Source organism: Electrophorus electricus, chromosome 13, assembly GCF_041902795.1.
Source record: "Electrophorus electricus isolate QZ-2024a chromosome 13, ASM4190279v1, whole genome shotgun sequence".
NCBI classification, from domain to species: domain Eukaryota; kingdom Metazoa; phylum Chordata; class Actinopteri; order Gymnotiformes; family Gymnotidae; genus Electrophorus; species Electrophorus electricus.
This window is the reverse complement of record NC_137509.1, coordinates 3131548-3156083: the sequence shown is the minus strand read 5'-3', so window position 1 is coordinate 3156083 and position 24536 is coordinate 3131548. Positions and strand designations below refer to the sequence as shown.

Genomic DNA, 24536 nt, shown 5'->3' with positions numbered 1-24536 from the left:
CTTAAACTTTTCTTTTTAAAACTAAGCCAATAACCTCTACAACAGTCATCAAGAGCAAGCATGGGTCACATAACCACTGATACCAAAGCTCCTGTTTCTGAAAGGCCTAACCTAAAAGGCCTCTGACTCTAACTGAACCAGCTCCTAACTCCAATCCCATGGGTCAAGAAAACCTGGTCATTTCATTGTCAGTGGCCTATATCACTCATGCAAGGTCAATGGACTAGAAAACAGACTCTCTCTAAAGGCCATCCAGATGATATAATGGAAATGGACTCTCTCTCTCTCTCTCAGTGCTATCCAGATGGTTTGACATTGTCGAGCCTAATGACTCATAAGGATAGACATTTCCTTTTTATGTTACCAGCTGATATAAATAGTTAATTTAACTGTTTATACATCAAAACTGGTCAGTTAACTCCTTCCTTTCATCTGCTAAGCAGCCTCTTCAGTCCTAATTAGTTCTCTCTCAGGTTGTTTCAATAAGTTGTCTATTTCTTCTAAGTCTTCCAGTTATACTTTGTCACACTCTCTCAAAACGAATCTTGTTTGGTATTGTTTGATAAGCATGCTCTGCCCAGTTAATCACTCTCACAGGTTACTTAAACAGATTTGATTTTCTTTCCATTATTTTTCTTTATTTATCAGTTAGCCACTTCAGTCCACATGAATCTACTTTGAGTTAATTTGTTTCCGTTACAGTGTTTGTTACATATTTTGTAATATAACGATTTTAGTGAACTCAGTACCTCTGGTCATTAGTAGAATCGTAGTCAATGATTTATATGCATGTTCTCCTATTTCTGTTTATCCAATAAATATACCCTTAGAAATAACTCTTGTGAGTAAAGAGTGGTATTCTACTTTTTGGTAGATGAGACATCATGTTATCGAAGTGGTGACCTTTATGGGTTGAGACTGAATTAATAATCATTAATACATTAATTTAAATGATTTCATTTTCCCTGGTAATCAGGGTGGTGCCCAATTATTATCAATTTGGATGGACAATTTATGAAAGTTTTATATTTATCTATGAAAATATCTCATAGATCTCATAGAACATAGATTGCTTTATTATTCCTTAACTTATAGTACTGCTATTCTGTATCTCACAGTGTAGTGTATGGGGTTAAATAATATACCCATTATTAGGTACACGTGGTCTACATTTAACAGTTACATTTATATCTCCGTCAATGTACAATATCAAATATCAGAATACTGCCTTTGCTTATTTATGAAATCTCAACACTGATGCATGTGTGTGACTTCAGGAAGAGAGTGGCAGAGGGGCTTGTAGAGACAAAAGTGCAGATACATAAATCACTATGCAGATGAAAATATAAAACATCACTTACCAGCTGCTGTGATCTTGACTACGTCACTGTAATGTGTGTAGTATTGTCCCCTTCGTGCACCGCAACCATATTCTGAAGTTGCTTCTTCAGAGACTGTCACATCCATTATATTGTTTTTTCTTACAGTGGTCCATGATTTTGGCTGCTGAGGGTAAATGTTCCATAAAAACGTCCATCCAGTAGACAGCTGTACCTCACAGCTTAGAGTAACAGTGTCTCCAGTGTAGACAGACGTCTGAGGCTTAACCTTCACAGTTGGTTTGGGTTTTGCTGTTAATATGAAATGAGGAAGGTATTAGAATCTCCATTTACAACACGAGGGGAAACTTTATTATTTGTGGAAATAGCAGCATTTGTGCCTAATGTGGCATTTAGATTCAGTGAATTCATTTAGATTCAGATACTAAAAAAGCTGCAGTGGTGAAGGTTGGACGTATAATTTATTATTAAAATTATCAAAGTTGCATAACAGGTATGAAGTATTCCAAAATGAATGCTTGCTGGGTTTAACCAGCTTTTCCAAATTTCATTCATACTGAACCAAATCCTGCTTATGCACAATATATAAGCACCACCAATCTCTGTATGTATAAAAACAATGATGTATTACAATGAGAGACAAGTGCCAGTGGAGTAGGAAGGGATATATGAATAAATTGAGACTATTTACACTTGGTCTTTTCATGCATCGTGTATCAGGAATGTCCAATTGAAAGCAAACTGTACATTGTACTATCACATCAGTTTGATCACCATAATTTTAAGAGAGCAAATTCATTATGAAGATGTTGGTCTCTGATTGCAAGTTCAAAATAACAGTATTCTTTTTTCACTTTTAAAATAATTTGCTGTTGCCAGTGAAACTTTATAGTGACGGCACAATGGGAGTCACTGAAAGGAGCAGTGAAGGGGATGTGTAGGGTCCTTTATTATGGAAGCAGCATCTTTCCTCTCAACACACCATCTGTACAGCTCTGATAGTGGACTTTGCCTTTCTGATTATTTATTCTCACCTGGTTTTACTCTTGGCAGTGAGAAAGGTGCACTAGGATGTAATATTGCAAAGTTGATCTGATTCAACAAGGGATTTAATCAACGAATTAAGCATTGTTGATATTTCATATATACAAAATCATCATGTTGGGAGAAGGACAAAAATTCATTTATTTCTGTGTTCCTATATTTATAGGCTTCAACCTGCTCTACTACCCTGAATTTCATCTCTAGAGGTTCAAAAAGAGGATGAAAAGAGTTAATTTCTTGATTCTGTACACAGCACAACTACTCAGTAGTAGCTGAGGACACTTCTCCAAGTGAAGGGTAGTCCTCATACTATGTGTCACACTCACCCTGAGACACAGAGTGAGCAGCATTTATGCAACATTTATGGCACACAGTGTCTCTACCTGGGAAGTTTTTCCATGAAACTTTCTTCCCTACAAGACATCTACCACGGTCTTATTGTACAGGTTCTGTTTGATTTGGTTGACAGTTTTTTTGTCACATCTCTCATACTTTTGATACTGAGATGAATTTCTGATTGTCATCTTGCTTCTGATGGCATCTCATTTCATGTCAGGGGTTTTTCCTGCATCTACACTACAGTGTAACACAGCGTGTTGATTTTTCACAGTCTCATTTTCACATATTTTTAGTATAGACAAGGCTAGAGCTAAATCAGCATCTACCTGAAGAAGTTCAGTCAGTGTCTTTTTCCAACTTCTGTTCTTTCCCTGATTAATTCTTCAATATTGTGCTAAAATTTCAATGCTTTGATCATTTATGAACAGCTATGATAAATTGCACTGTACTTTCCCCTCTTCCTGGCACTGATAATTAAACTGGGCTCTGTCAAATACTGTATGATGTTATGCATACCAAAACAGAGCTGCGTTTTGATGTATTTCCTTTTTGTCTAACTCAGTCATTGACATACAGAGAATACTGTCTGCATCATCTCCCACAGCCAAGATTTCACCTGGTGTTCTTTCGTTTTTAATACGCAGTTGAGATTCACTGTCAGATCCATGTGGGCCACTCTGATGTGTTGGATAAGTTAAAGGGCCCTAAATGTGTTATGTGTATTGCCAAAACTGCCATTATCTTTTTTTCAGTGGGTTAGTAGCTAAACTAGTAATATTTTAGTTGGCATTATGAGTCTATGTTATGCATTCATGTTTTGCAAACAATTTGTCCTCTCTTTTATGTCTGGTGTTCCAGATATGGCTAAACATGGATTGTTAAAATAAAACACAGACATATGTGACTTACATAACATTGCCAACTTTTATAAGCATCTAAAAATAGTGCTTATTTAGCAGACACTGAGGCACAAGTGGATTCTCAATGACCGGCACATCTATATGAACAAAGATGGATTCAACACACAGTATTTCAAATTAAAATAAATTATATGAAACCATTAATCAGACAAAATTCCAGACAAAAGCTGGTAACAAAATTAAGACTAGAAAACTTGAGAAACATGAAAGCTTCAGTAGAACCTCTGAATAAATAGTCGGATTGGAAGAATCAAAACAAAATGAAAGACACGTATCGTGCAATATGTTGTTATCAATGGGTTAAACACTTTGTCACTACTGTGTTTCTCTCTTACCATCAATAGAAATTGTTGAACCCTATTTATCATTTACACCAATTCTGCTCTAATGTGTTAATTCCTGACCTACTGAGCGCACCATCAACCATATGCCACATTTATCACTTAACTAGCTGCTTCCCCAGATGCATTTCACACTGTACGTCTCAGCTTGCACAACAATGCCAACTTTTGTCACCCTGTAAAAAGGTGAAAACAAGTGGTGAGGCCTGGTAGGCAGCACGTAGCTCAGATGATCAAAGTTGTGTAACCAGTGTAAAATATTTGTATTCCAAGGGTGATGTTGGGTGATCTTGTTTTTCCTCTTGATGTTTCATGAGTGCTGAAGCAAATCCAAATGCAGAACTAAAATCAACAAAAAGCAAGTATGCATATGCCGTAGGGTCTTCTAGATGCTTCGGAATAAAATGTATGTAATGGTGTTATCATGTTCCTTTAGGAACTGGTATACTATTACTCCTATAATCTATTTCTGGTGGACAAGGAATTGCTATAATCGGATTAAACAATTAAATTAAACAATTCTGCCATTCATGTTTGTAAAAATGGCTTATTGGAATGATGTAATGAATATGGTTATGGTTCCTAAGAATCATAACTAAAATAGACCTAATGGGTATTACTGGACATACTTGTGCTCTCTCACAACTCGTTTTCTCCATTTCTTTTTCTGTCAGTTTGTCTCTCCTGCATAGTGTACAGAATATGTGCATAAGCAAGTACGAGCAGAATGCAGCATCAAAGGGCTTTTCATGCCACATTAGAGTTTGCCATTATCTGTCTCTTTTAACATGTTTCTACACAGTCAAGAGTGTATTATAGTGAGCCAGTTCACAACCACATCCTCTCATTATAATTCCTCTCAGGCTCCCTGTTTTAGCACCAGAATGTTCTACATTTTGCAGTAAAGCTAAATGTATTACACTGCCCAATGCTGGATCATGTTAATCACACTGCTGTCATTGAAGTAATTTATACCAAATTTCCAGCTTGTTGCTCAATTTATGTTTCACATTCTGTGCACCTCTGTACTCATCTCTGTACTGTACTTATCTCAGTACTTATTCTAAAAAGTGCCAGTGGAGCAGCAAGGGATGCAGATAAATAAACTCTGTAGTAAATCATCATAAAAAATTACCAAGCAATACTAAACAAGTATTTATGTCTGATGAGGGTGGATGAATCTGGCCTAAAACTCCACAAACACTGTAGCAGGAAAGGAAAACTAGCAGGTTTTATCACAGTGTGATGATAAATGGAATGGATGAGCCCTTCACAATTAAATCATTTATAAAGAAATAAAGTTTATAAAGTTTGCTCACTTTGCCTATTATAAGATGAAAATTAAAATGATTAAAACAACTGTAAATAAAATATTTTCTTTGATCACATTAAGGTTAATAGAGTGACTCCATTGTAAGGATGTGTGTTTCTAATCACTCTCAATGCATATGTACTGACTGCATGGTGAGATGAGTTTACTGAACATTGATCACACTCACTTCTCTGATGCCTCTGCTCTCATTTAAATAATTGATGAAGAAATATTTAGGTTTGTGAATTGTTTGGTGTTTTTTTGCATATTATACTGTAAATATTAAAATGATTAAAATAAAGTTTAAAAAGTTTTTAAACTTTATTTAAACTCCATTGTAAGGATGGACGAAGGACAAACATATCAGCATTCGCAGAAAACCAGGTAGGTGACCACGGACAACAGGTTACAAACATAACATGCGATACTATCGTGAACATAAAAATGTAGTTGAACATAATCAAACATGAACTTGATAAAAGACGGACAACCCTGTTCTCTCCTGCAACAGTTTAAATACACTCAGACATTAGAGACAGAAGCCGGTACAAGTGTGTGAAAATGGGCGTGGTCACAAACAAAAAGACAAACTCCCACATCACGCGGTGGTCCATACCACGTGACCAGTGGGACTGAGAGCAGTCGGTGACAGTCTAATCACTCTGTCAATACATAAGTACTGAGTGCATGATCACACTCACCTGATACAGTCAGTGTAACAGCATCACTGGTGTGGGAGTAACGTGATCCTCCTGTCTCTGATCCTCTACAGGTGTATTCACCTTCATGAGTATCTTTAACACCACCGATACTGTACTCCTGTTCACTACTGACAGTTCTCTCTGAACCCTCTTTCGTCCAGCTGTACTGCCACCTATAGACTCCTCTTCCCTCTATGTCACATCTGAGAGTGGCAGTCTCTCCCGCAAATACCTGTGGATCAGGCTTTATGGAGGCCACAGCTTTTGGTCTTGCTGTGGAAAGATCATCAAATCCACTGAATAATTGCTTCTGTTAATGAAGTTGTTTTTATGTATATGCACAGAAAGAAGGCTATTTCTAAACTGTTACTAAAACAAATAATATGTAACAGTAGATAAGCATGAAGATTTTCTCAAATTGTGTAAATGACAAATAAACGTTGTAAATAACCTCCGCAAATTGCATTAGGCACTACTAATATAAACAAGAGGGGGTGTTGATTTCCAATAAAATTATTCATCTCAAATTTCAGCCAGACATTATTCATCTAATATCTAAGCACAATGGTTAACATGGAAATGTTAAGGCCACATCAAGATCCGTTTACAAATGTGACAAAGGTGGAATCCTGACAAGGAAAACATTTTTGGGAATGCAGTGATGTACTGATTTTATTACTCCGTTAAACCAAGCGTGGTGGAAACATACTGCACAGGTTGTAAAAAAAACAAAAAAACAAATTAGTAGTCAAAATTGAGTGTGAGCAATAGACACATGACACATACTTCATTTGGTGAATAGGAGTAATTGCTGAGTATTTATTTTCATATATTGTCATTTTGTATAATTGCACTTTTTGTCTTGATTTGGGGATCTATATTTCTGTGTAAGTGTTAGAGTGTTGAGCCAAGCCCCTAGCTAGTAACTTTTGGGTATTGAGGTCTGTGAGCCCTTGTGCTGCACCTCTCTTCAGCTCTGTGAGGGTGTCTTTGTTTTTATGTGTCCCCTCCCCTCCTCTCTCCAGTTTTCCCTCAATTCTGTCTCTCTTCCAGGGCTCCCCTTAGCCATTAAAGTTCCTCCCTGTTTTCTGGTTTTGTTTGGGAAGTTTTAGTTTGGTTTTCCCAAGGTCATCGGGGTTGCTATTCTTCCCGTGTTCAACTGAAAACTAAATGTATTGCACCTTGTTTGCCCTTCAACATACACATATAAAAGTTGTGCTTTTACAATAATAATGGTCTTATGGTTATGTGGATCTATAGTGGACATCTGCAATCCATTCTTACACGTTCATTAAATGTTTAATGCAACTCTAAATGTTTTGCATTCCTTATGGAAGAGTGGGGGGGGGGGGTCCTGATTTAATGCAAAATAAATCAAATATGATGAATTGGATTTCCCACCTCTGACTGAGACCCAGCTCTGTGGTGACGCTCTTCTCTCTGGGTATTCACAGTGGTAGAGACCCTCATCTGATTTTGAGATGGCATGGATGGTTATCTGTCCTGTGGTCTGGTCCTGAATGAATGATCCATCTTTATAGAAGTAAGCTATGAGGTTTGAAGGTGTTTTGTTCAATAAACATTGTAGAGTCAGAGGATCTCCCTCAGTCACAGGATGTACAGGACTGTCCAGGATCACATCACCATCTGTAAAAAAGAGATGCAGAAAACATAAAATGTGGAAAATACACACAAGTATTTTCACATGCATGAAATATTATTCATCTAATACTACAAATAAATATAGTAGAGTTATTATATTCTATCACTAGTCCTATGGTTCCTGATATAAAATTTACTGGAGACCCACCATGCACTGTGATGTTGACAGGTTTACTGCTCCCTAAAGACTTAGACTGACACCAGTACACTCCAGTGTGGGCTGTGGAGAGAGAGCTGATGTTGCATGTAGAGCTTGTAACTGATCCCATGTCTGATGGACAGTCTGACACACTCCTATTTTGTGAGTCCTGCATGACTCTCCATGTAGTAGAGTTCCTCTGGTCCTCACAGCTCAGTGAGAGAGAGTGACCACTGAAGTGTTGAGTTCTGTTGGGAATGATGATCAGAGAGACTGGAGAAGACACATCTGCCAAATCAGACAAAACAAATGTTACACAATACTGTTAAACCTATGCCACATACACTAACTGTTCACTGTACTATAGGAAAACTGATAGTTTAACTGATAGAAAATACTCAGACATTCATACTCTACAGTACTTTAAAATAACTAAATGATGGTATTTCTGTATTTAACCACCTTACTCCTAAACAAACCCTGTACACACCTGAGCTCAGTTCTCATCTCCTCACACTCTCTATTCACTCTGAGCCTTTTTGCAGTCCTTAATTCTATAGCTTTTTCTTAACCCTGTATTGATAACTGCATTGTCTTCATACAGTGTAATGTTAGGTGTATTGTCTTCTTAACACTGTATTGTTAACTGTATTGTCTTCTTAACACTGTAATGTTAACTGTATTGTCTTCTTAACTCTAAAACCAGCCTTGTGCCACCACTGTTATCTGCATGTTGTTTATATGTTCAGCTGTATATAGTATCACTATCGCAGAAACTCCCTTACCAGTAATGTTTACCCAGAGCGCATCACTGAAGTGTGTGTAGTAGACTGGATTTCCTCTGCCAGCTCTACACCAGTACTGGCCTCCATCAGAAAGCTTCACTGCACTGATGGTGTAGGAGCGTGTTGCAGTGTTGGTCTCATTCTCAGGGTTCTGTGTGTGTTTGGACCAGTAAAACCTCCATCCAGTAGACTGCACCATCTTACAGTACAGAGTCACTGGGTTTCCCATCAGTGCAGCTCCTTGAGGGCTAGATGTGAGTTCAGGTTTAGGTTTCACTGCTGATGGAAATGAAACAAACGGTTCAGCTCATAAATTAAGTTCACATGCTGCTTCCAGACGCTTTACCACAGTCATTATATAACAGAGTGACACAATCTATTAGGATGCAACATCTCAGCCAAAGTGCTGATGCAGATCTGATCACATGGTGACCTGAGGCTGATAGTGGAGGTAAATCAGACTGATGGACTGCAGATATTTGGTGTCATCTGTAGTCATATTATGTTGCGGTTAATAATAACTAAAGAGTTGAACACACTCACCTGATACAGTCAGCGTAACAGCATCACTGGTGTGGGAGTAGTGGGATCCTCCTGCCTCTGTTCCTCTACAGGTGTAGTTACCTGTATGAGACTCTTCAGCACCACTGATTGTGTAAAGCTGTTCTCTGCTGACAGGACTGAGTGAACCCTCTTCATTCCAGCTGTACTGCCAACTAGAGACTCCTCTTCCCTGTATGTTACATCTGAGAGTGACAGTCTCTCCCACAAATACCTGTGGATCAGGCTTTATGGAGGCCACAGCTTTTGGTTTCACTGTAGAAAGATCATCAAATCCACTGAATAATTGCTTCTTTTAATGAAGTTGTTTTCATGTATATGCACAGAAAGAGAGTGACAGTCTCGCCTATGAAAACTTCTGTCCAGTCATGTTGTAATGTAAGTGTAGCTTTTGGTCGTTCTGTAAGAACACAATATTAAAAAATTATTTTTCAATATTAAAGATTCCCACTTGAGGTTTCATGAGTGATGAACCAAATCCTGCTAAGTGTGCAATACACATGCATAAGCAATTACATACTTCTGTATTGTTCAGTGTTAATGTTTCTGATACACACTATGTACTCTACACTTTAGCAAAAATAAAAGATTTTGGTATAGTTACCTTCCTGGTTTTCCAAACTATATAAATTGGTTCAATTTTCAGCTGTGGAAATTAATGCGTATTTTTTTAGCTGTCCAGCTTCCCTGACACTTTAACTTGGATTGCCATGGCACACATGTCTACTAATAAAGAGAAAAACTGCTTTTTTATAAGTACATTCCTTACTAAACCTTTAATACCTATTGTCATAACACAATACATATGGCATGTATATTGGCTAATTATTGATGTAGAAATACATGAACCAAAACAATTGTCACACCCTCTAGATCAGATCAGTCTGCAGATCAGTCATCCCTAATTATTGATGTAGAAATACATGACTTAGGCAACTAAACAAGTGATTCTTTGAACCAAAGTAATTGTCACATCATTTGCTAGAGTCCCTCCTAGAGTCCACTGATCAGTCAGGCCAATCTATTAGCCACTGCACACACACCCGTCTGCACATACACTCTCATCCTCATCAGGAACTCTTTAAACGTCACTTCTACAATCCTCACTTTGCAAAGTCTTGTTAAGATGTCTCGTGTTGTAAGCCGTCTCTCTTGTGAATTGTCTCCGTGCCCCGTACATTCTTGCATTGTTTTTTCACCTTGCCATCGTCCGTCTTGTTGCTCCTGTTTGCCCTGCTGATTTTTGGGCCGTGAGACTCTCTTTTGCATTGCCTGGTTTCCCACTGCCTGCCCCTGTTTAACCATGCTCTGCCTGACTACACTTGTTTGTTTGTTTGATAGTATGTTTATTAAATATTCACCTGCATATTCTTCCTCTATCTGTCCTTACATCAACATTGTTTGGACATTCCAAGTTGCTATTTAAAGACTCTAGTTCTGTTTTTTGTTCCTTCCAGACTGGTGTTACAACCAAGTAGTCTGTGTAAGTCCATCTGCAGCTGGGTATTAGACTTTCTGACACACAGACCCCACAGGGTGAGGACTGGTGCTCAGTCACACTAAGCATGGGGACACCACAGTGATGCAGAATATTACAGCATGACATAGAGAAAGGACATGTGAAGAATAACACAGTATGAGATCAACACTGCAGAGTAACATAGTATTACCATTACATTATTACATCAAACCATTAGCTTACTATATACATATATGTGTTAATACATAACTGTGTATGCATTGAACTGTATTACTCTGCCCTTTAGATTCACTACTTACGATGTTTTGAATGCTATGAATGTTTCTATTCAGCCAGACTCCATTTTTAGTGTAGACGTTGGGCCCACTGTAATAATTCAATAACAAATGTTCTGTCGTGGTGCGCTGAGTACACAGCAGGAGGGACACCACCACTCCACCCCTGCCCCCACCCACCACACCTGCCCCCTTCCCACCCTCCCAATTATTAATAATCATGAACACCTATTCCCCGTTTGCCCTCTTTTGTTCTCCACATTATTTAAACCCACATGTACGTGCCGTCGGTGCTGCACTTTTCCAGTCATCCTTTTCCTAGAGCACGTTGCCTTAGCTGCTCTCAAACTCCTTTCTTTGTTCTCAACACACTGAGTTATTACTGCTGCTGTGTCAGGTTGTTTACTCCAGTTCAGTAGTAATCATAATAAAGACTCTCCAGCTTTAACTAACTACTTGCCCCTACATCACATGTTCATTACTCAGTATGAACCTCTCTGATCAGCTATTTACTATGTTTCAGGCAGTCAGTAAAATAATCACAAATTATGTTTATTTTAAATGTATATATTCTATGAAGTTTCAATATTAAAAGAATTATAATAATAAAACCTAATGTTCTTCAAAATCTGTTTGGAATGAAGGTTTTAAAAACACAAAGACCTTCATGAGTATACTGTGAGTTTCCCTTTTGTAGACAAAGAGTTAAAATGCTAATCTTATGCTCACTGAAAATACTCTTCTCATTTTAACTTCACAACAAATAAGAAAAATTGAGCTCAGAATGTCACTTCCAGAATCCTTACATGTAGCAGGATGAGAGATCACATATACATCACGTAAATTACTTAGTGAACATGTTTAAAATATGTCAATATTGTATTATTATTACTGGAGAATTTTAAGAACTGATCTCCTATTGAATCTTATTCACCTGCATATTTGGAAGTTGTTCCCTGTTTCAGTCCACCCTCTTTGTGTATCTGTGTACATGATTACCTGTCTCTGAGTCTGCAACTTCAGTTTCAGTTGTTTGGTCACTACTGACGAGAGGTTTCGGATCTGAAACTAGGAGAAAAAGGAGGAAACTGAAGTGTGCGAACTCTGGTGAGGAAGGTGGACCCCAACTCTAAATGCATGAGTTCTGAGTGGTTCCCATCTGGCACCTGTATATTATGGGATGTGAGTTAATTCTACCTGTATATTATTGGGTGAAGGTTCCTTCTACCTGTGCTGAAAGAATATCTTAGAGAAGTGGTGAGAGAGCTGCTCTGACAGATCTGTGAGGGCTGTAGGAAACAGACCAGCAGAACGAGCTGCTGCTCCTGGGAGACGGGTTTGGCTTCACAACCCTCAGCACCAAAAAGGACTCAAGTTAAGGAGTAAGTGGGAGCTGAGAGTTCAGGTAGGATGCTTCAGTATGAAGACTGGCTACCAGGGTGCTTCAGTATGAAGACTGGCTACCAGGGTGCTTCAGTATGAAGACTGGCTACCAGGGTGCTTCAGTATGAAGACTGGCTACCAGGGTGCTTCAGTATGAAGACTGGCTACCAGGGTGCTTCAGTATTAAGACTGGCTACCAGGGTGCTTCAGTATGAAGACTGGCTACCAGGGTGCTTCAGTATGAAGACTGGCTACCAGGGTGCTTCAGTATGAAGACTGGCTACCAGGGTGCTTCAGTGTCTTTTAGATTAAACCTCAGGCTGTTCTGAGAGACTGTTACACTTGATATTCAGGGTACATCAAGTCTTGTTTAAATAGCTGATGTGTACACATGGATATACTGGTGTGTTAACATTTTGTTATTGTTATTGCTGTTTGTCAGCTGATTCTATATGGATGAGCTAAGTAGCCCCAGAAACTCACACTGGCTCATATTATTCTTTTGCACATGTTTTGGAGGAGTTTCTGTTCCTATCTATCCTCTTCATCTATGTCTGTGTACTTCTCTTTCAGTTTCTGCTTTAGTATGGAGCTTGTGGCTATTTGCCAGTAAGTGTGAGGTATGTGTAATAAAGAGCAAAGACTCTGTTTCCTGTCTCTGAGTGGGTCTGCTTGCCATATGGCCACTACAACATTGAATGCAACTGCAATATTTCAATATATCTTGGGTGGTCAATCTTATCTACCAAGGGCTGTGGTTGCAGGTTTTTATTCCAACCAAGGAGCAAACACATTGCTATTACACTCAACCAGCTGGTTTCAGTCTTCATTAAATGGATTAATCATATTGTGACTGGTCATTTTATCTGTGTGTACTACCTTCAATGCACTTAACATCTGCAGACCCACTGGCCCTTGTGAATAAAACTGCCCACCTCTCAACTAAATAAAGATATGAGTATGAGTCACCTTGAGCTTGTACGATGCAGATGAGCAGAAGCAGCACTAGAAATGTGGAGGCGTAAACAACATTATGCATTAATAGGACACATTCACTTCTATCACAGGCTCCAAGTGCCTTGCAGAGCTGAATTTGACGAAGTTTCACAGAATCTGTATTAATGCTGGTTCAAACACTATGCTACATTATTCTCAAATCCACATGTAAACTTATCCAAATCAATACTTGTTCATTTTGTACTGTTTTATCTGTTATCCTGTCACTCACTCTATGAACATAAACATCTTCCTGGAACAGACTAAGTAACGTCAATTTCTGAATACCTGTCACTAATTGATTAAATGATTAAATGAAAGTCCTGAAAACATTAACATGCAAATGTACAAATATACCAACAGAGAAATCCAACTCCTGATATAATCAATAAGTAACATTACAATCCAAGTCTACAATCCAAAGAGCAAGTCAGTTGGACCTTATATTTCTTGAATGTCAAAAGTACCTTAAACTGAAACTCTCTACACTGACTTCAGCATAAAAATAACTTAAAATCCAGCTGAGCTACAAAACTTGATTTAACCACACAGAACTTGATTACTCAGGATCCTCAGACTACATATTAACAACATATTAGCATTCACTCTAATAACATAATAATGGCATAATTCACTCACAGAGCAGCGCAGAGAGAGGACAGAAGTCCATACTGTCCTGCTAGTGACTGACTGACAATGAGAAATAATGAGTGTTAAAGCCTCAGCACTTCCTGTTTTCTTACAGTTAGACAGAGAGGTGCAGATGAAAATTCACCCATTTCTCATTTTTACAAAAACTAATTTGAGTTACACTTGAGTACTACATCATTAGCATATATAAAAATATATGCAATTGATACTTCAGCAACTACTTAAATCCTCTCCAATAAATAAATAAATAGTGATATATCATATTAAATGCAAGGCATGTGACATCAGTTATTTTATGAACATACATTTTTGGAAATAGCATTTAATTAAATGAAGTCAGTCACCTACAATACCTTACAGTCTGATACAGTAACAAAGACAACTGGTCAGTTAAAAACAGAACTGGCAAATTAGGCATTAATATAATTGCATATACTAAATACAAGTCAGGTAATGGCCATCTTCATGCATGGTACTTTGAAATCAGTGCTAAAATGTAGAATCCTAAAACTACATGTCCAAATATGGTGGTGAGGAGCAATAGCAACAGTAAGTTGCAGAGAAAGTACAGAGTGAACTGTTGCTGGCTCTGCATGTGAAGTGAGAAGGTTCTGTTACTGACACCTCTAGTGTCGTATCAGAGTGAAAAATGTCGTAGTATAAAATCAGGTTATGAATATGTTGTTTTCATGGGGTTAAACTCTAAACTGCTTGTTGCTTTTACCCACAGAATTGGTCAAATGAGGTGTGAAATAAACTTTATCTATCCAGCTCCATCTGTCCTTACTGCGGTGGTCACCATGGAGATGCATGCTGGGACTGACTGCTGCTGTGTGTCTCTGTTCTCTGTCCTTTACCTGGTGAGCTGGTGCTGAGGACCAGCATGTTGGTAAACTGAGACTGGCCAGTATGTAGGTGACAGTCTGGACTACCAAAACTATTTCAGGGTTGTATCCTATTATTCCATAATGTGTAACTTTATATACAGGTATCTGAAGTTTAAAAATAGATACATTTAAAGAAGTCATTCATTGTGTTTCAGTTCCATCTCTGCTAGACTAGAATAGAACCTAAACCACATCCCCTTATAAAACACCTCATCTCTGTCCAACACGTGAATGTGGTATGTAAGTTTGATGTGCGTGTAGCTTTTACTAATTGGCTATGGGCACTTTCTGTAAAATTTTTATGAACACAAATATATTAATACTCATATTGGATGGTGGAATGCTGTTGTGTTCATGTCATTGATAACCTACATTTACCTGACGCTTTTTATCCAAAGCAAGTTACAATTATGACTGAGTACAACTGAGGGTTAAGGGCCTTGCTCAGGGGCCCAACAGTGGCAGCGCTTTAACCAGCAACCATCCAATTACAAGTCAAGCACCTTAACTGCTGAGTTACCACTGACTTCACTGATTACCTCACTTGTGCACATAGATCATGGTGCACTGAGTTTGCTGTGCTGAGATGCTTCTAATAAATAAGACATTATAATGTTCTCAAATATTACTGGTTGAAATAAGTAAAATTACTGAGCCATTGGTTGTTCTGCCACTCTCTCTGCCTCGCTTCCACAGACCAATCAGAGGCCACAGACTGCTAAATCAAGGTCAACCTCCCCACAAACTACTGACCACTGGTTTCCAGTCACTCCCCACCCCTTACTGTGAAGTCTGTGTGATTTGTAGCCTAGTTCTTTCTGTATCAGTGTTCAGAGAAATACAACTGCACAACTGGAGGCTTTTTAGGTGTCTGTTGAAGGCATCACTATGGCTGTAAGAACTGCTTCTGTGTCCTACACATCTGCAGAAACGGTCGTGCCACCACCCACTACAAAAAAGGAGCTGTTATGCCTCTTGCCTCCCATCCAGTCTCGCTCCAGTGCTCTACTTTTCTGTTCTATTACTCATCTGCCCTACCCCAGCTCACACCCTTAATTTACATCACCTCATTCCCAAACTCATTTATGCACAAGTATTCACTCCTCCTTCATCTTCACCAGTTTTACCAAGTCTTTAAAGTTGTGCACTCAGTTACTGAGCTGTATTCGATTATTCCTGCCTGGATCTGATTATTGCTGCCTGTTGTCTCCCTGTAACTGTACTGTGTGGAGCATGGAACACAACCAGAGATTCTTTGTCCAGACTCTGTTCTGTGAAGTTCCTCTACAGCGGTTATGCATGTCAATGTCCTGTCAGAGATGAGGGTTACAAATGGTCAACTGTTATTCTGGACTGTATCAATATCAATATTCTACCATATGCAAGCTGGAAAAATGTGAAGCTCAGCTCCTTATACAGCATTATATAACATAATGCTAAATACTATCAGATTAAACAATACACTAAGTACCAGCTTTAGTTTTATAAATTCCTAACACAATCTTCCTGTAAAGAATCTAAATATCTGCTGCTTGTGTTCAATAGGTTAAATCCTAAATTTGTCCATTTTAAAAGTTAAATCTGACATACCAGGCTGTCTTAGCAATAAAGAAGTTTATAAAGTTGGTTATCCACATTCTCATAACTTGCACTGTGGTATACAATAGCTCATTCTCTGCCCAAATTACTGATTTATTACAATTTGGGGTCAGATACATGTTTAACTTTCATGTGCACCTGTTTCTGGTGTTGGCTGCAAGTGGGATTGAGGTAATTAAAACAGAAACCTCTACATGTGATACTGAAATATGATGCTGCATTAGCTACATGGACATCTACACAGTCAGTGAAAAGTCCATTCTTTGCCTATTTGCTCATGTATGTGAGTTCAGACACCTTGTTGTGCTGCAAAAATACAGGAGCTGCCACAGAAGCTACACATGGTGTGAATGTGCATGTGTAGCTGTTTTATTTTTGTCTTCAGTGAGAAACTGAATGAAAGAGCAGAACTGCTCCTCCCCTTTCTCAGTGACTAAATGCACAGAGCTGAACCAGCATAGAAGCCAAACCACAAGAACTCTCTTAACTCCCTTTATTTGTAAGTGTAAAACCTTGCCAAAAGAATTACAGCTCTGTTCAAGAACACAAATGGAAACATTTCATAACAGACCCTTATAAATACAACATACTAATTTTCCAAGTTTGTTAAAAATGTAATGTTCTACAGCTAGAATTTGACCCTTTATAAACATAAATCATAACTAAATAACATGTGATAGGGTGGAGCTCAGCAAAGAAACAAATGCTGAAAACCAGTTTTCTTACACTGTTAATGAAAACTTACATGCAATGCAAATTTGCAGGCACACAACATACTGAGAGCCTGTTGCAGCTCAGTGGAAATAGAGCGGAGGACATAAAACTCGGACAAAGCTAAAAAGAGAGAAAAGACACAAAGTAGAATCAGCAACAAGTCAAATAAAAACAAAAGAAAAAAGAGAAACAGAAAATAAAGAAGTCAGAAGGTTGGGGTGGCTGTGAAGAATATATCAGATGGTTTATACGGTTTGGTTTATGTAGAATCCTCATTGAATAGATCGTCTCTAAAACTGATAGTTCCTTTATTCGACAGTTTCACAGGCACACTGTAATAGAGAAAGAAAAAATACACTTATTTCAAATAGTGTTACCCAAACAATCCACAATCTATATCCACTTTCGTTCCACTTCATTAGCTAGATACGACACCAAAATACATTAAATCATTTGCTAATAAAATCAGTATAAAACCCAATCTACAACCGAAACATATCATTACTCCCTTCACAACTCTTACACGTAGATATGAAGACACATTTCTCATGATTCAGGTTGTTAACTAACTAGCTGTTCGCTACCAAGCACATCCGCATGACCGCTACAGCCAAACTTACACTAGATAAATGGTGTTCGCCGAGGGACCATATGCAAAACAAACAATACATAGTGAACAAACAATTAAATAACATTACCTTGTTCACCTTCAGCAGAATATTAAAAGTCAATCTCATATGCCATTACATCTATTTGTTCTGTTACCTTTATAAAGGTTTCCACCCATACACAGTCGATGGTGCCACGGCTCAAACAAGCAATTAAAACACTTCCTGTCCACAATATAGATTTAATCATGTCACAATAAAAGTCACATAAACCACGGAATAGTCAATTAAAATATTTCCCAAAGAATTTAAATATCCTTAACAACAGAACAACCAAACAAATCACCAACAATTTAAATAAATAACGGTCACATCAATACACCCATTGGACAATGGCTGTTATTTGCATTCCTATTTTTGTACTATACAACTCAGCTGTACATGTAATGGACATGACATTGCAAGAGCCTCTAGAAAATGTCCTCACATACTCATTCAGTTCAGAAGCAATACTGAGATTCTCTTGAGATTCTCTTCTCATGCAGACTGGAGAAGAGAATTTAAAGCAAGCAACAATAGATTTCCCTTGCAAATCCACATATACATGAATTCTGAGAAAGAACTTCTAATTAGGTGGCCATTGTTTCGGTATATTGATCCTGTAAAATGTGATTCTATAAACTATTTGTTGGCTCAGTGTGGCTTCACAATGTAGCTTCACAAACGTCCCACCCAGGTAGAATAAATGTCTTTATTATCTCCGTTGTGATTTCACATATGTTTAATGTCAGAGCTACCCGTAATGTCACCTCTCATTTTCTGATACTGGCCTCACATCATGAATTCAGGATGCTATTGTAAAGAAATAGTAGTTTCATCCTTATGTAAACTAAGCTTATCATCTTTTTAGAAACAGGTACATCAAGAATTTGAGGCAACTACATGAGAAATGTTTTATGTTTGTTAAATCTGCAACTTTATTTTATTAAAATGTTTATTTTGTAATAACAAGTGAAAGCAGATTAGAATCATCCTTCAGCTATGTTAAAAAGATCCCATTACTGAATTAAGCATATTACTGATAAAAAATATTACATATCAGAAATGTATAAAGATGATAACTTCACAAACACAAAGAATATTTTAGAAATATTATAGTACAATTTGTACATATTAAAGAAATAGAAATATTTGTCACAGTAGCAGAAAGGTGGTTGGTCTAGTATGTAACAGTGCTGCTGCCTTCCCTCTGGGGGACTAGGGGTTAATCCCAGTCTAGGAAGTGCACTATGCTACACTAGTAAGAGTCCTTGGGCAAGACTCCTAACACTACACTTGCCTTCCTCTGGAACAAGCTTGAAAATTGTATGTCACTCTGGATAAGAGTGTCTGCCACATGTGTTGATGTGTTAAATACTAAAAAAATAAAATACAATAAAAAATATTTAGTTTTGTAAGTAATTAAGATAGATAGCAACAATGGTATTGAACCATTTAAACTTCACAGGATGTGTGAAAATGATGTTTGTAAGAAAATATAGACACATGGTATGTAAAATAAAATAGCAAGAACATGTTTAACATACTTAGTACAACTGCCTATTAACATAAACTGAAGCTTCAATCTCGAACTAGAGTAACAGCACCACAACCCCAATACTAGAGCTGCAATTACTGCCAGGTTTTATAAAAGAAGAAGATCCAGAAGGGGAGGTCTGCTTACAAGTTCCTCTTAGAGTAGTGGGAAAAGAGACCTCTCAGATGGAGTGATTCCTATGCAGAGGTTTATAACACACTGGATCCCAAGCTTGCTGTAAAAACACATTATTCAGCACTATATTGGAAAGAATCTAATCTCTTTAAGCAGACGTTTTAGCCTCTACCAGTTTATAAAGTCAGTTCTCTTTAGTAGTTAATTTCATTCAATGAACCATTTCTGAAGTTTGGTGAACATATGTTCAGGAAATTGTGAGTTCTTACTTTGAGCTCTGAAGCATTTGACTGCCAAAACAGAGGACACTAGCAGATATGGAGAAGTTGCCAGTAGACTACTGAGGACTGAGAATGGGGCTTCAGAATCTTACACACATACACACACACACACGCACACACACACACACACACACACACACACACACACACACACACACACACACACACACACACACACACACACATTGTCAAAAGTGGCCACCAATTATGAGTGGTGGCTGCAAGAGGCTAATAATGGTAGTCAACATATAAAACCTAAAAACAAGGTTTTTAGCTGTTTTGTTCCATAAACATCATAGAGTCAGAGGACAGACTGTGATGGACTGGACCACATTACATTTAAAGCATTTAGCTTACGTTTTGTCAAAAACAACTTACAATTCTGAATGAACACAACCTGAGCAATTGAGGGTTAAGGGTCTTTCTCAGGTAGCCAACCTCACTCACAAGGAAGCTGTGCAACATCTGTTCTATATCTGCAGTGAAGGCCACCTGCTCGCGTCTGCAACGCATAGTAAGCTGTTGTTTAAGTCTGGTCCTGTCAACAACACATCATTTAAGGAGTTACAAAAATGTTTGACACTGGAGTTAAATACATCTCTAGTCTGGTCTGGTTTGCGTGGGTGATATACCCCAAATGTATGTAAATAACACTATTCTTCCCCATCCATCAAAGAAGGTGCTACCTCAGTATGATCCCGATTGAAGATTTTTTGCATGAATGCCACAAAGTGGTTCCTCATCTCAGGCTTTTGAGTGTACAGAACGGAGAGGTAAAGCAACTTATAGCTTGCTCCGTTGCTGGGGAGACGTGGTCTCAGTTTGTGAGAGGGAAGAGGGGCTACTCAGCTGTTAGAATCATCTATGCACATCTCTTTGTCCATTAACTGAATGAACTGTCTGTCCTCAATAGAGGCTGTGATCTTATGGTCATCGTTTGTTTTCTCAAAAATTGTGCTTCCGCATGTTCACCCTTTTATAGCTGTCTTTTGTGGTGAATTTCTCTTTTAAACAGAGATAATTTGGGCAAGGGTGGAAATGAGGATTGCCATTGATCAAAATGTTTGTGTTATACACGTTAATAACTGCAGGCTTGTGGGTGGCACCCAAACAGATATCACCTATTACAGCCTAGCCAAGATCAAGCTTCTGAGCATAAGTATGTTGTGTGGGACATTGTACTGGTCTCTTACCTTATGAACTTGAAGAATGTCATGCCCAAAGAGAAGGAGATCAAGATCGAGTGGGGAATTGAGATGTGCAATGGGTTCGAGGTGAGGATGGAGTTTTGTGACCTCAGGAGTTGGTATCACAGATCTATCATCTGGAATATGATCACATTCTGTGAGGGTAGGAAGAAGTACACTTATACTGCCATCTAAAGGCTGAGCAATAAAGTTCATAGCTCTTATTCCAGCAATATCTGTGATCCTGGCACATGTCCCCTGGGAAACACTTTCGTGAGGCAGATCTTGGAACAAGATCTAGAGCTATTGACAGCTCCGCAGATTTCCGTGCAGTTGGCGTTTACAGAAGGTGAGTCCTTTTCCTCCCTGCCATGCTCGAGGTCAAGCCTTACATGCATCCATGGAGCTGGACCATGATGAAGGGCAGCAACGTGCGCAGTGCTGTGTCACTCTACACCCAGTACGACTATCTTGCAATCTTTAGCCATGTGGCTACTTGACGAGCAGCACCGGAAACATATACGCATCTCTTTTAGAAAAGCCTTACGTTCCTCAAGGGATTTGCTTCTAAAGCCTCTGCAGCGCTTGAGGGGATGCGGCTTTTTGTGGATTGGACAGTACCTGTCGACGTCTGCTTTGTTGCTGCCAGACTGTGACCTTGTGGAAACACGTGATGGGAAGAGTTCAGTTTTGTGAGAAGAGATGAGGCCCTTGGAGTGGCCAAATCTTCTCTGGGAGTGTTCTGCCTTAACTGTTTTGCCACTGGATAAGTGAAGAATAAAGCTAGGGTCATTTTATGTGTGAACCTCTGCAGACAAACTGAGTAAAGGATGAAAATGGTGGATATGGCACTTGGTATTCCAATTTGTACTGGCCACCATGAGCTATCCATTTCTCTTGCAGCGCATATGGCCGTTTTACAACTGTAAAATTAATCCCCCTTGCAATGTCCAAATAGGCAAGTCCAGATAAGTAACCCTCTAATTTTGCTGACTCTATTTCTCTTAACAGGTCTCAAAGGATCATTGTTTCTGATCTTGGGGAACTCCTTAAGCCTTTTGAAGAGGGATCTCTCAATAATGTCTGGCAAACCAGAACACTCTTCGAAATATCGCCATGCCACGCTGAGTCCGGCAGTAGGATCACTAACATGAACAGCTATCATCTTTCTAACATACTCTGAAGACTGAAGACCGAGACACTTGTTCAGAAGGTCAAGTTCCTCATTGGAAGTCAGCTTTAGTCCTTCTAGAGCATTCACAAATGATGATTTCCATGCCCAGCAGTTTTCGGGGCAATCATCAAACTTAATGAGACCAGATGTGACAAGCTCCCGGCGGACTAGGTATCTAGAGATATCACTAAACCCTGTATGGTCTGGCATTCACGTTATGATGCACGGCTATGACAGGTGTCTGTGGATGGTGCTGACCTTCCTGGGTGGGAAAGGGACTGTATGTTTGAGAAAATGGTTGGTGTGGCACGGTGGGTTGGCAGGATCTGTTTGCCTTTGTATGGCTCTCTAAGTAGATTAGAGGCTGGTGTGGCTTTTGGGCGATTTCCATTTCCATTACTTTATTTTTTATTATTTCAATTATATTTTGGTTTAACCCAATAGAAACCATCAAGAGATCATCTAAATTTACATTGTACTGATAAAGTTGTTATAATGCTATGAACTATTGAAAATGGCTGATAGTTTTGTTGTTCTGGTCAATTTTGTATCTTATTTCTATCCAATAATTGACTCCTGGCTGGCCCTTCATTAGAGCTGTTATAATTTTCATTTCTTCTTGGTGGCCAGATCAGTGTAAATTCCTCTGCAGTAGTTCTGAGCATCAGTCCAGTTCAGTTCTGCTTTCACCACATAAAACTGGCAAGTCACACACATGGCTAGAGCCCACAGTCCTGTTAGAATAAAAACCTCCCATGAGCAGGACACTACAGTCCCTGATGTTTCATATGTTTCACTGACCTGAGAAAAGCAGGATGAAGTGCAGTGGAGCACAAGGTGTAGAAGATTCAGACATTACACAACAGTAATCCAGTCTTTGCCTATCGTCTATCCACTATCAGGGATTTCAGAGAATTAGAGAGAGCTCTAGCCTGAAGTGAGACATTTTTATTCTAAGATTGTGTAAATCACAAGGAACCAGATTTATAGATTTATACATTATACAAAAAGCACAGAATTTGTCATTTCTGAAAATGTATCCAGTTCACTAGTCTAAAATATTATTGTTTAAAACTGTTTAAAAGCCTAAAATGCTAGCTTCATCCTTTTTGGACCATCACACAGCACATCAACTGTCGAGCCTCAATATTTGGTTTATGAGCTCCACCTAGTGGTTCATGGAATGTAGTGACACTGTTTCTACTGAATTAGAATTACACAATATCTTGTCAGTCCTCAGTGGCTACAGCACTGTATAGTTTATGGTTTTTCCTATTCTAAATCACCCTATTAAAATTATTTGATCATTTTCAGTAACTTATATAGTTGTATCTGGTATATTAGAGAAAACTCAGAGGTGAAAGGTCAGGCTTTTATCCTCATCTCAACAGAAGTTACTTCACCAGAAATACCGTACACAGATACCATACACCTACTAAACTGTTCGGTGAGTTATGTGGATTCCAGAAACATTTTATTCCTGAAATTCTGCTTTTATGCAAGACATCATTTTAAATAATTGTAGTGATTTTTCAACAATACATCACCAGTTAGGAGTTTCTAAAACACTAAAGGACTGAGTTGGGATTATGTTGTTACTTTACTAAAGTTCACATAGTCAGTATTCAGTGTATAGAGGAACCATAGATCTGACGACATTATTGTTCCTTTAGCCAGCTTTCAGTGTTTTGCTTTATTTTGATGCTATTTTGATGAAACCAAACTGTGGAGTTAAAAGCATAAAGGATTTAGAAATTAAACACACTCATTAATAATCAAGATACAATTTATATCTTCATCACGAGAACATATGATGGAATTTAAAGTGAAGACAATCACATCTCTCCAGCCCTTTTTTCATGCTGATTTACATAAAGTTCCAGAAATGCAAACGAGTGTTGCTGCACCACTGTAGAATTTATCCATCCATATACAACAACCACACACCATTTCTGAAAGGTTATCCAATCCACTAGATTGAAAAATGTCTAATGTTTGGGGAAAAAAGGAGTCCGTCAGAGTCCCTCCCTGTACAGCCAGATTGAACATCATCAACTGTTCATCCTCTCACAGGGTTAAAGGTATAAAACCCCTGTTTGAATTTGTTCAGTGTCCTGACCCCCACAAAACTGCATTTCATAAACATTGAATCAATTCAAGAAAGTTCAATTAAAAATGTTTAGTACATTTTTTATTCTATAGGGTCTACAACCATGTTTTTCATTGCAGTAAACTAGTATTCAAGTTTTAGAAAGTATTTTAAAAAATGGAATGGGCCAGGTTACTGTACTAAACATCAGAGAGCATACATTTAACATCAACTAAAATGTACACGTGTGGGTGTATACATGCAGGATTAATAAATAAAATGAATGAATTGTGTATATCTAGGTGTCTGCTATATATAGCTATAGACAATGTCTTATATATAAAAACACTTTTAAAA

The 24536-nt window shown here is 38.3% G+C and overlaps 1 protein-coding gene and 2 long non-coding RNA genes across 3 annotated transcripts in view; all 3 read right to left on the bottom strand.

Annotated features, from left to right (window-relative positions):
- Positions 1 to 1501, bottom strand: part of LOC113568870 (Fc receptor-like protein 5) — a 76239-nt gene extending 74738 nt beyond the window's left edge. Inside the window, exon 1 of the mRNA XM_081695042.1 lies at positions 1362 to 1501. Within this exon, the coding sequence (XP_081551168.1) occupies positions 1362 to 1467 (106 nt within the window). The 5' untranslated portion in view covers positions 1468 to 1501. The remainder of the gene's footprint in view (positions 1 to 1361) is intronic.
- Positions 1502 to 11628: 10127 nt separating this feature from the next.
- On the bottom strand, positions 11629 to 14928 carry LOC145643454 (uncharacterized). Its single transcript, XR_014115856.1, has 3 exons — positions 13918 to 14928; positions 13252 to 13287; positions 11629 to 11967 (listed from the first exon to the last, which is right to left on the bottom strand). It is a non-coding gene; the product is annotated as an uncharacterized LOC145643454 (long non-coding RNA).
- A 1966-nt stretch (positions 14929 to 16894) lies between these two features.
- On the bottom strand, positions 16895 to 17932 carry LOC145643447 (uncharacterized). The gene is made up of 2 exons (XR_014115849.1): positions 17828 to 17932; positions 16895 to 17461 (listed from the first exon to the last, which is right to left on the bottom strand). It is a non-coding gene; the product is annotated as an uncharacterized LOC145643447 (long non-coding RNA).
- Positions 17933 to 24536: the final 6604 nt, after the last annotated feature.